General features: G+C 42.3%; 1 protein-coding gene across 1 annotated transcript in view; it reads left to right on the top strand.

The window, feature by feature from the left end:
- The first annotated feature begins 1,509 nt into the window (after window positions 1–1,509).
- UBE3D (ubiquitin protein ligase E3D) overlaps window positions 1,510–11,720 on the top strand; it is a 60,965-nt gene continuing 50,754 nt past the window's right edge. The window contains exons 1-4 of the mRNA XM_054393193.1: window positions 1,510–1,574; window positions 2,103–2,302; window positions 4,181–4,271; window positions 9,160–9,391. Coding sequence (XP_054249168.1) covers window positions 1,510–1,574; window positions 2,103–2,302; window positions 4,181–4,271; window positions 9,160–9,391 — 588 coding nt within the window. The remainder of the gene's footprint in view (window positions 1,575–2,102; window positions 2,303–4,180; window positions 4,272–9,159; window positions 9,392–11,720) is intronic.

Raw genomic sequence — 11,720 nt, 5'->3', positions numbered from 1 at the left:
GCTGCTGCAGCTTCAAGAGGCCTGAGACTGCAGGAACCACCCTGCAGAGGTGGTGCTTTTGCCTACTGGAGGTATACAGTGGTGAGGAGTCATGAGTTGAGGAGGTGTCCAGCAGACCATGCAGTACCAAGGAAGATGAAAGGGTTCTTCTCAGAGACCCTGTGGAAGTGAGAACCCAAACTGCACAGAGGAGGGACAGCTAGAGATTGTAGTTGGGTGTAGGGAAATGAAGGATTTCCCATGATGGGGAAGGCTTGTGACTTCTAGCAACATGAGGATAATTCCTTCTCTACCTGCAGATCTGCAACTGTAATACAGACTCCATGTCCTGGTAACAGATGATGGGGAGACTTATCTGGGGAATCACCACAGTTGTCCAAGCCTGAACCACAGAGCAGCACCACCAGGAGACAGTGGATAAGAGCAGTGGGTGCCTTCTTGCTTGTGAAGGCTGGAGGACCCCAGCTGCGTGGGATTTTTGCCTGCTGGGGGCTTAGATCCAGCGTGTTGCAAGAACACTGATGAGGCTTACCAGTTCCTCAGCCTACTACCCCCCAACTGCTTATCCACATGAGCACCAATGAAACTCCTTTCTCTGTGAAGCAGCATCTTGAGTATCTGGAGCTCTTGTATGGGCTGGGTGAAAGGGCTTATACATCAGGATCAGAAGAGTACCAGTGAGGGTGACACCTTGATGGAAGCATACCACAGACCACCTGCTCAGGATAAGGAAGTGGATGAATTCCTTCAATAAAACCCAAGAAAGTCTCTGTGACATGAAGTCTGGTTATCATGGGACACTGCTGCCCCTGGGAAGATTGAGCCCTGGGGACCTGTAGAGACCAGGAGTGCCAGGCTGGGAAGCAACTCCCTCCGTAAGGAATGCCCCAGAGCCTTAGTGGGAAGCATTCTGGGCTGGCCATGACAGCAACGTGGGCCAACAGCATCTTGGAGCCCGTAGATTAAGAAGACTGATTATCCTCAATTTCGTAGCCCTTTGGTAGGCAACGTCTAGGAGATAGTGCAGTCTTCCCCCATGCCCCTTTCAGAGAAGGCATCTGTAAACGACACCAAGTCTGACGGAGCTGAGCAATGTGAGGTGAGCTGTCGTCCAGGCAGGGAGGAAATCGCAGCCCCCAGTGCCTGTGAAGAGGTGCCTGATAAGGTGGACCAAGGCTCCAAACAGGCTGGTGTGGCAGGAGGGCAGAGACGTCAGGAAGATGTTAACACACAAGAGGTTCATACTGGGTATACGAAAGCTCGTGAGGCCAGCCGAGTGCGGGAGCGGGGCTGCCCTGGGGAGATTGTGCAGGCCTCCAACTCAGGGCCTCGGCCACCCAGGCCCGACCCTACAGCCGCCGGCAGAGCGAGTGGAAGCGGTGGGGCGTCGCGGGGGCCGCCGACCTACAGGGGTCGCTGTGGTGAGCGAGCGGCCGCAGGCTGCCTTCGCCGACCGGCGGAAGAACAACCACTTCCTGCGCGGGCGGCCGGAGCTGTCTCTTCCCTGGCATGGCGGGAGGGTTTCTGCTGGAGATCAGGCGGGGGACGCAGAGCGCCTTGCTGGTTATCCGGTAGTGTGGCAGCGCTGCCTGCCCTCCGCCGCTCGGAGCGGCCAGTGCTGGCGGGGGGAGGCGGGCCTGGGGTTTAGGGTCTTTAGCCCTGAACGCGGCGGGAACCCGGGATACGTACCTGCGCTTCCCGCTGCCCTTCCTTTCTTTTGAAATTTGGAAAAGCCCGCGTTACTGCATAAATAAATGCTTCCTAAGTACGGTGGTTTATTTCTCTCGATTGCTGCTCACCCCCATGGGAGACCTTGGTTTACCGCGTGGGGCCCAGGGCGCGACTCGGGCCGCGGGACAGCCGCAGGCCCACGCCAGGCTCGGTCCACCGAAGCCACGAGCGGGACACCCCACGGCTCTTCACGCCGACCTCGCTTTGTGTCCATCTGCCGCAGAGCTATTAGTGCGTTAGACGAGCCGCAGCTCCGCTCCGGCGCCCTAGCGCTGAGGCTCCTTCCCGCCCGTCACGGCCTGCGTATCTAAAGCAGCAGCTCGCCCTGACACCTTTTTTCCTGTGGTAAACCCGTTGCTTTGCGTCCCCAGCGAGAGGGATCTCCCGAGGTCGCCAGTGGACGTTTGTCTGAGCACGGATCGTTTGGAAATAAGGAGCGCTGAGAGCTGCGAGGCGGCCGCGCTACCGGCAGAGGTCAGGCTGGCGCCGTCCTCCTGCCGCGGCCTGCGCTGCTTGCCTGGCGACGGCCTCCACCTGCGGCTGCGGCTGCGCCGCCCGCTGCCCAGCGCCGGTAAGGCTGGGGCGGGGCCGCTCCGCTGCTCGCTCGGCGCTGTCCGGGAGCGAGGAGCGTGCATCTGTGCTTAAACCTTTGCTGCTTTGGGTTACCTGAAACCGTACTGATTTAAGTGACGTGCAGGCAGAGACTTTAAAGTGTAGGCTCTGCAGCACACACACAAAAAACCCAAACAACAAACCAAACAAGGAGTTCCTGGTTTGCATTGTGCATTTGGTGGTGTTTTGTCTAAAAGGATCCCTTTAGCTCCGAATTGATTTAAATAGGAATGGATAAAAAACTAATAAAGCTGTCAGTTTTGACAATCAGAAGCGCAGAAAGTGGCGTCATGAAAAGGAAACACGGTTGCTGAGTAAGGTCTGTGTGGGAGTTTGAGATCTGCCCTTGTTTTTTCAAACCTTGAGCTTTCCCATTTTAGTTCAATACGATATTCCACTCAGTTTTTTATTTGGTAGCAGGAAATGCAGCAATATGATTCATCGACCCAATCACACCAAGGTTGTCACTGACCGTATAATCATAAAGGATTGTGATTTTTGTGTTGGGGCTTGTTCTCACAGCCTCCGTTTGCAGAGGTTAATGTTGCAGGTAACATCTGCAAAGTTACCTTCTTTATTTCCATGATGTTAATTCAAGTTTAGGATATATTTGCATAAATAGGAAGCATGATAATAGAGCTGGTGTTTGCTTTCATGCTAGCATCCAAGCGCAATACATTTAGATTCCTTTAATGGGATGGGAAACATATTAAATGACATAAAATTGCCATTCTGTGGTTTTAAAATAGAAATGACTGCTAAACTATGTCATACACAATAATGATTTCAGCACCAGAAATGCACTGGAGTACTTTGTTGATTTTATGATATGCTGGGGTTGCTTCTATGGACTTTGCATATGCATTTTGCATTATACAAAAATTCTTTAGTGTGGCTTATTAATGGAACCTGCTTTAAAAGATCAAAGATTAAGTTTTAAGCATCTACCTTTGAAAGTTGTGCAAATGAAAAACATGTATATGAACCGCATGGTATATATTGCATAATCTTAGTTACCCTTTAATGTTTTATATTAGTATGCTAAACTGGTGTTTAGCAACGTATGCTAAATAGTTGTTTCTAATATTAAATTCTGGAACCTCTTAAAGTATTTCTCATTTGTGTTTGCCGCATAAATCTCAATGCCAGTGCTGAGTATATACTTTGATACTTAAGTTTGATAAAGTGGGTAGTGCAAAACATAAATAGAGCTAAGCTTACAGTTTTACTTTTCTTCCACCTAATGTTATTTGATAATTTGTGGAGGCTTTTATAGCTCCTTTTTCAATTTGGAAGGGTTTTCTGAGCTGGCTTTTGTGAGGCTGTTTTGTGCTTTACTGGCCTGCAGAGGGTATTGCTCACTATCTATTCCCTTGACTGGTACCACAGTGGCTGATGATGTCTTTACCTGCCTGAAAATTTAAAACTAGTGCTCCCTCACTCCCAACTATTTCGTGTTACATATTGGAATATACCCTCATATTGCAGAGGAACTGATTAGCAGGAATATAATTACAACAGAGTGGTATTTGATTTGAATTTATACAGTCACTGTAATGATAGCAATACTTCAACTCCCCTTGTGGAGATTTCTGCCTTGAAAATAATTATTCACATATAAAATTCCTACCCAGCAGCATCAGGCATAAGGTGGAGATGAGAAGCTTTTCCCAAAACTTAGTATTTGGCTTCTAGAGAGAGAGAAATTAAAGTGGTCAGCATTTTGTTTTGTTTGTTAGATTCTTATCTTGTTTGGATTTAGACACGTGGCAGGATTTTTCTGTTCGAGTGACTGAAAATCTTACACAATTTTGAGTGTATCTTCTTCTCTGTATAGATTTGGTGTTTAATTTGAGAGAAAGTCTGGAATCCCAGAAGAATTACATCTTCTACTGTCAATCCTGTGGTGACATCATAGTAAAAGGCCGGTGAGTACTGCAATGTCTTGTATTTTTAGCAATAAATGCCATAGTGAGTGGTATTCGTGTTACTTTGTGTACTTAGACAGCTAAAAGATACTCACTTTGCAGTCAATAGATAAAAACACTTCTGAAACATCAGGAATGACTAAAAGCAAAATTACCTGAAACAGTTTTTCACCTTGTATTTGTATGTTCTTGATTTCATTCTAGCTGGAAAGTAGAAGTACCTGACAAAGGGAGTTTGGTACATTGCCCTGGAAGGTGGGAAGTCTGGATTCTTTTCCTGCTTGTCTGCTATGCTTTGATCAAAAGGTTTCATTTTGTATCTGGACTTCTCGATATGTAAAATCTCTGCTTTGAGATCTATGCGTTTTTTTTTTTTTTCCATACAGAATCTCTTTGCACTCATCATAATAGCTTCTAATTTTGCTGTACAAATAAAAAGCTGTAACAGTTTGGCTTGAAAATACAGAAAAATGTCCATCGTTTTCACTGATTAAAAAATTATTTAGTCTTTTAGTAGCTGACACCTTTGCTGTGTTGAAGGGAATGAAACTGAAAATTTCAGCCTAGACTTCCTCCTCTGCACTTCAGGAGGCCTCTTCAGTTCTGCTCAGTCTTCTAAATACCCTTCAGAATGAGGATGTTGACCACAGCTCTCCTTCTATCTGTAAGGCAAAGCCAAACTCCAGTGCAGTTCAGGGATGCTGAATTCAGAAAGCACAGGACCTGTTTCTTAACTGTGTGAGTCAACCTTGTTCTTTAGAAAGACCTCATTCTTTAGACCTCGACTCTGTTCTTTAGAAAGTCTGTAAGAATTTTAAAGAAAACCTCTTGCAGTTTCTGCCTCTTTCAATCTTGACAGCTTCAGGTGGATATATAAGAATTATTAGAGCAGCACGCAGCTTTTTATGATCTGTGTCACTCCTAATACTCAAAATGGTGGCAAATGAGTGGCAAATTCTGTAAATCCTGTTACTTTTTCGTCATACATATGGAATTATGGCTGGCTTGAATGTAAACAAATGAGGATTTCTTGACTCTCTCTTCTAAAATGTCACGTAATAACTCTTAATTTGATATATTTGTAGAGTAATGGAACTTGTGATTTCTAGTCAGTAATATCTGATTTCAAAAGATATTGCACTTTCATATTTTTCTCTCTGAGTGGGCGTTTTCTTAAAATTCAGTGCATCAAATTCATATGCATGAAGTTTATATCATTTGGTTCTGATGCAGTCAGAATTGTTGAGGAAAGGAAAAGAAGGCATATTCCTGTCTCATTGCTTGGCATTCCTCCTTGCAGGGAACCTCTGAGTCCCTCAAATTTGTCACTGAAAAAAACAGTGATTAAGACAAGGGTTAGAAGAGTGGAGCTGCCAGCATATCCAACACCTTCTGTTTCAGCACTTCTGAAAGGAAGACAGCAGCATAGTCAATGTTTTAACTCTGGAATTTGTATGTGTGTCTCTGGGCAGAGCTGAGTGTGACATGGCAGTGCTAGGTGGGGGTTTATTGCAGTGTGAATTTCTGGGGAAGGATCTGTAATAAGAAAAATCTGAGATCTAGAAAATGATACCTTTGAGGAGAAATTGAAATAAATGGGATTTAGTTTAGATAGAAGACGTAAGACTCTTCCAGTATAAAAAGTTACTGCAGCAGTGTTTAGTTGAAGCAAGGGGAATTTTTATATATATATACTGAATGGAAAGCCGTAATTTTAAAGACTTCATTAGAGAAATATGTTAGGAATAGTCTAAATGTAAATGATGCTTCTTTGATGCAAGAAAATGTGCTCTGAAATCCCCTGGCTTAGTGTTTTTCCTTCCATGAATCTGATAGCTCTTCAGAGGTTAGGGTTCATGCTCTGATTCTTTTCCATTACTCTTGCATTACCCACGTTAGAGGAAGTGATTAGATTATTTTTTTTTCCTTCCGTGATTTAAGAGCTGCAAAGTATTTGGTATACTTTATTTCTTCTTTCCTTCCAGTTAGGCTAAATGTAGCTCAGCTATAAAATAATTCTTAAAGGCTTTATTGCTGTCAGGAAGAAATTCCTAAAGGCTGAATGCTGTGAAAATTAAATTGACTCTTAAACAGTAAACTTTTTCCTTAGCCAAGATGATAAGAATTTGTGCTCTGTAAGTATTCTGCTGTAAAACTGATGGGAGGGAAAATCTTCTAATTACATGTTTCCTTCCATAAATAGTTTTAAGCACGACAATTAACCGTCAAGCTGGTCTGCTGAAGATTTTTTAGTAAATAAATAAGGAAGACTGCTGTTAAAGAGAGAACAGAAGGGTTATATGTTTAAAAGTTAAAAGCCCATTTTACTTCCAGCTTTCAGAATTTTCAAGAGACAGGGTGATACTACTGGGTTCTCAGATATTGATGGTGTTAGAGATGATTTTTCTTAGTTCAATCTTAAAAGGGTCTCTGTGGTTGAATACTTAGCTTAGCAGGGGAGCCCTCCTGAGAACTGTATCTTATGGCAGGAGTCTTTTAGACTTAAAGGGTTTTAAAATTAATTACCTAGACTTCTCTATTTGGAGACAGAACTACCTCCAGAAGGACAGTCAGCCTGCCTGTATTGGAGGTCTCAACCTAAGAATTGTTTGTTTCTCTTCGTGAAGGCAGTTCAGGTGGCTGCCTTGATGTAGAAACTCAGAGATAAGCCCCCTGGTTTTATCATATTTAGCAGCCTCAGGTTAGTCAGCATCCAATAAACTTCACATTTCTTTTTTTTTGTTGTTGTTGTTTTGTTTTTCTGGAAAGATGTGTTTTTCTTAGTGTTACGTTTTGCCAGTTCTAGTGATCCAGAATATGTGTTCCTGCCTATGAATACTAAAAGCCTAAAATATAGTGGAAATGCTATATTTTCTGTATAGCTCAGACTTAGGAGGAGTTTGCTTAGCAAATTCCTACAGTTTGGAGCAACTGCTTTTTTTGGGCAAGAATTCAAGATTTTGATGGTCTAGGCTGTGAGGGTAAAGAAGAGCTGTAATGAAACTGGACAGCATTATTCTGCATCTCAAGGTAATCCCTGTCTTTTCCCCACCTTGTATGTAATACCTAAAAAACCATTTCTGATCAATATCAGGTTTTTTTTTGCTATAGTGTAAAGAGCCATACATAGGAATGAAGACTTCTTTTTTTCAGTGTGAACCCAGACGTTGGAACTAATTGATGGATTCATAGGTTCATAGAATGGTTTGGGTTGGAAGGGACCTTAAAGATAATCTTGTTCCACCCCCCTTGGCGTTGTCATTAACAGTGCTACACCAGGTTGCTCAAGGCCTCATCCAGCCTGGCCTTGCCAAGCAGTCATTTGGCCAACACCAGAATTAAGGTCCCACCATGGCAGAAATGTGGTTGTACCTCTGACAGTACATGAGACCACAGAGGCTGAAGACAGCTATGCTAAGAGTAGTGCTAAGAGGTGATCTTGTTTAGTTAAGGTAAAGCTGGGTCAGAGGGGGAGCTATTCCAACTTTCATCTGCAGGTGGGGCAAGCACAGTTTAAAATGTATTGTTGATGTAGAAAGAAGGAAGTTTTTGTAGAAGATTTTACTTTTCACCCACCCAACAATACAAAAAGGCACAAGAAACTATAATGGGAAGAACTGGCACCTTCAGGAAAGAATAGGTTGTGAACTGCAAGAAAGGGAGGGTGTCTTAACTGCTGGCTTAGCAGCGGTGTGTTTGTTTGTGAAGCAAAGTTGTATTTGCTAGTTTTAAGTAAGCAGTAGAATCAAGAAGCTCTGTCTAAAGGTTTCAAGCAACAGCAGAAGACATAAAGGAATGAAAGGAAGCAGTCAAGGAAATTAGGAAGAGAGCAGAAAGCACAGCTCTGCAGCAAACAGTACCTCTACAAAACTGTTGGAGAGGTGTGCACTGTTAAAGCTGTTGCCCATGGCTTTGGTAAAGGGGCTGAAATTTTTACCAGTGCAATAGTTTTCTAGAAAACACAGGTGAAAGAAAGTGTAAATATGTGGGCAGTATCCATCCAAACTAGTACATTCTTAATAAAAACATATGTGGTGGGACCACATAATGGCTGTAGGAACTACGACCAGGAAAGTATTTACCACTCACTCATAGTGATCAAGCTGGTATTTATATAACCATATGTATGTATTTTAGCTTTAAGAGTGTATTTTGCAACTTAAAGCAGTGGTTCCAAACTTTGGCTTGCAAAATACTTTGGCATTGTGTGTAACTAAGGAAAGTAAGTTGAAAACAATGCTGATAACAACAGCAGAGCCTGATATTGCCTGGAGCAGCCTCCTTGGTCCATGCAGCTGCCCAGGAGAAAGGGATTTAGATTTTTTTTTTTGTATGTGACTTCTGAAAGTTGAATCTGACTCTAAATTAAGATTACATTATCCTTTTTTTTTCAGTGATGATGCACTGTGGTACTTCTGTCAGGATTTATCTTTTCCAGTGTCTGCTATCTGACTTTGAGGGGCTTCAGGGGACATGTTCTCCCTTGCTGTGACAGTAGGCTGTTTCTCCTGGTTTTGTACCAATATTTGACACAAGGGAACTCTGCAAGAAGTAGTAATAAATATAATTGCAAATGCTTGTTATGCTTTTCATGACTGGATAGAACTCTGCCATGTGATTCCTTCCAAGAAAGATTATGCCAAGTTCTGCCTTATTGGAGATTCACCCTTGGGAAATGCTTTATCACAAACTTGGCAGGAAACACTCAGCCATTGCTTTTTCCAGAATTCATCCAAAGAAAGAACCTTTGACTGAAAGGGGAGTCAAGCTCTTCCTTTTGAGAAAATGCCATACCTCCCTCCCTTCTTGTAAGGAATCTAAGCTCTCTTTTAGTCTCTTAGAAAAGAATGTCATGTATTGAAATACAGTTTTTCTTCTTCCCTCTTAGGAAATTTCACAGAGTTCTTCCTCTACCAAGTGAAGACTGGAGTGCTTTGGTTGAAGAGTGGTGTTGTCACCCTAACCCCTTTGCCAGGAGCACTTTGTACCCTCAGCATGATGACTGTTTTCTGGGAGACACTTTTTTCCTGGTGAATTCAGGAAATGAATCACCTGTGCCTAAACCTTCCATGTGCTGCCCAGAGACTGGGCACCATGTGTCTCAGAGTGGCTCCAACTTGGTAAAGTATTTTGTTTAAGTAATTCTTAAGTAGTTCTTCAAATAATTCTTATTTGGACTTTTCTTTTGTTGTAAAAGACTTTTTTTTTTTTTTTTTGTCACCGGTCTATTTATCTTGTATGTTTTACAGAGCTGTTGTGAAGTCACAGGGAGCTGTTGACATCCAGTTATACAGAAGCCAGAAAATATTCTAAGCTGTGATTTACATTTTCTAAAGCATGTGCCGTGGTCTTGATATTGACCTAGATATGTAAGAAGAACTTCCTATACACTGAAAACTATCAGAAACTATTCAATTAGGTAGTTGTAAACCTAAATATTTTCCCCCAAAGTATCCTGAGTGAGGGACATTAACATTTGGTTAGGTAGTAACTGTAACAGATTAGGTGTTTGCCAAAGGGTAGTGAAGCAAAGATGCATGACCATAAATATAATCAAAGGAAGTGATTATTTTTTCTTCCCCTTTTCTTTGAAAAGACTTGGAAAAAATCACAATGTGTTTTGGGTTCAGGTGTGTCTGGTGATCTGTCTTACACTCTTAAACTCAGTTTCCTCACTGTATTCTGACTGCCTTGTGTAATGAAAGAGGTCTGCCACCTCAGGTTATGACTCTTTATATATTGATGTTTCTGAGGTGGTCCGGGAGGGAGTATCTCCATCAGCCAAGTCTCCTGTAAGAAGGATGTAATTTGGCTTAGAAATATCAAAATTTGTTGTTGCCCAGAAAAAAAACAAGAAGCAAACCAACATTTGTAGAGGTATTAATGTTTCAATGTTGGGATAAAAGTCATGAAGAAAAAAAATTCAATATTTCACTTGTCTAGGAAAGCCAGCACTTGTGTAACAGTTCAAGCAATAATCTTTTTTTCTGCCAGAAGAACATCCAGGAACTTAGTTCACCAAAGCCTAAATTTCCATGAAGTCCTTTCTGTTAATCTACTGCTTGTCCATATTTGTGCTGACAAAGGTTGGACCTGCAGATAGCATCTTTTCTTCCAGCAGCATGTATTAAATCTAATTACCAAAATCCTCCTACAATTATGGGAACAGTTGCTGCTTTGGCAACTTGTGTCTGCAACAGCTTCCCAACATGAAACTTTTAATCTTTTGAGAAGTAACACCAGAGACCTTGATTCCTGCCTGCTGCTGCTTATCATCATTAGGGATTTGTATTATCCTGAGTTAAATCACTGGGATTCTCACTGTTCAGTGGTTGCTGGTGCAATGCATCCAAGCAAGCCATCTGCTTGGGGAACAGTTCTGTCCTACAGCACATATCTGCAAGTCTTGCAGCTGTGGTCCCTTTGATTTCTTGTTCCATTGTTCCTGGAAAAGAGGAAGATGAGGAGGGGAAAATAAGAACTGATGCCCTGAAAGGATGTCAGCATGGGAGAAGCAGATTAATTTGGATTAACTCTGTGGCAATTTGGGTTATTTCTTGTTATTTCTTCTAAGTGACCTTAAGAAGGAAGCTGAGCAAGAGATTCCAAATTTCCAACAGGGCAATGCTTTCTACCAGAGGTCTCCCAAATCAATTATCTCACCTTTCAGTAGTCTCAAAAGAGATCTTAGAACAATGGGAGCACAGATGGGAAGAGGTAGGGTGCGTGGAGTTCATATTGCAGCCCAAAGACAGAGGAGTAGTCTACCCAACACACTTCTTCAGTCAAAGGGAATGTTTGCCAGAAAAGGGTTGTTTTTGAGACAGGAACATGATAAAAGGATGTAGGACAAAAATGTTACTGAGATGTGGGTCAAACCAGGATAACAGCAGAATTTCTGAATGAGGGTGGGGGCTATTTTCTGTCAGAGGCAGACAATAGCAGTTTAGTGTGATGAATTTTCATGTTTGTTTCCCTGAACTTGCATTGAAGTTGGGAATTCTTTCCTCATTCGTGTCAAATCCCTCTTTCTGCATCTTTCACTCTTGCAATGAATTCTCATTTCTGTGTTTACTTGCTTCCAGTATCGCTTGCTTGCCAAACAAATAAACTGTAAGATCCAGCAGCAGAAACTGGACTAATAAGGAAAAAAAAAAAAAAAAACCTTGTACTGAAACAGAGAATTCTTTCATAATATAAGGAATAGAAAGTTAGAGACAAGATGGATTGCTTTTGGCATAAATGTTCTCAGTTCAGAGAATATTGTTGCAATCTGCCCCAGTATGAAAGTTCTTTTTTAATTGCATTGCAGTTCTTTGGAAAGTGTTTGCTTATGACCAAAATAGTAGCAGGAATGTACCAGAGATGCTTAAACCATCTTTTCCAGCCTCCAGAGGGACCAAGACAGCATCTGTCCTTGGCAAACAAATTTTTCACATCTATTAGTCT

Source organism: Indicator indicator, chromosome 2 (genome assembly GCF_027791375.1).
Source record: "Indicator indicator isolate 239-I01 chromosome 2, UM_Iind_1.1, whole genome shotgun sequence".
Taxonomy (NCBI): Eukaryota; Metazoa; Chordata; class Aves; order Piciformes; family Indicatoridae; genus Indicator; species Indicator indicator.
Note: the sequence above shows the minus strand (reverse complement) of the source record. Positions and strands in the feature narration are given on the sequence as shown.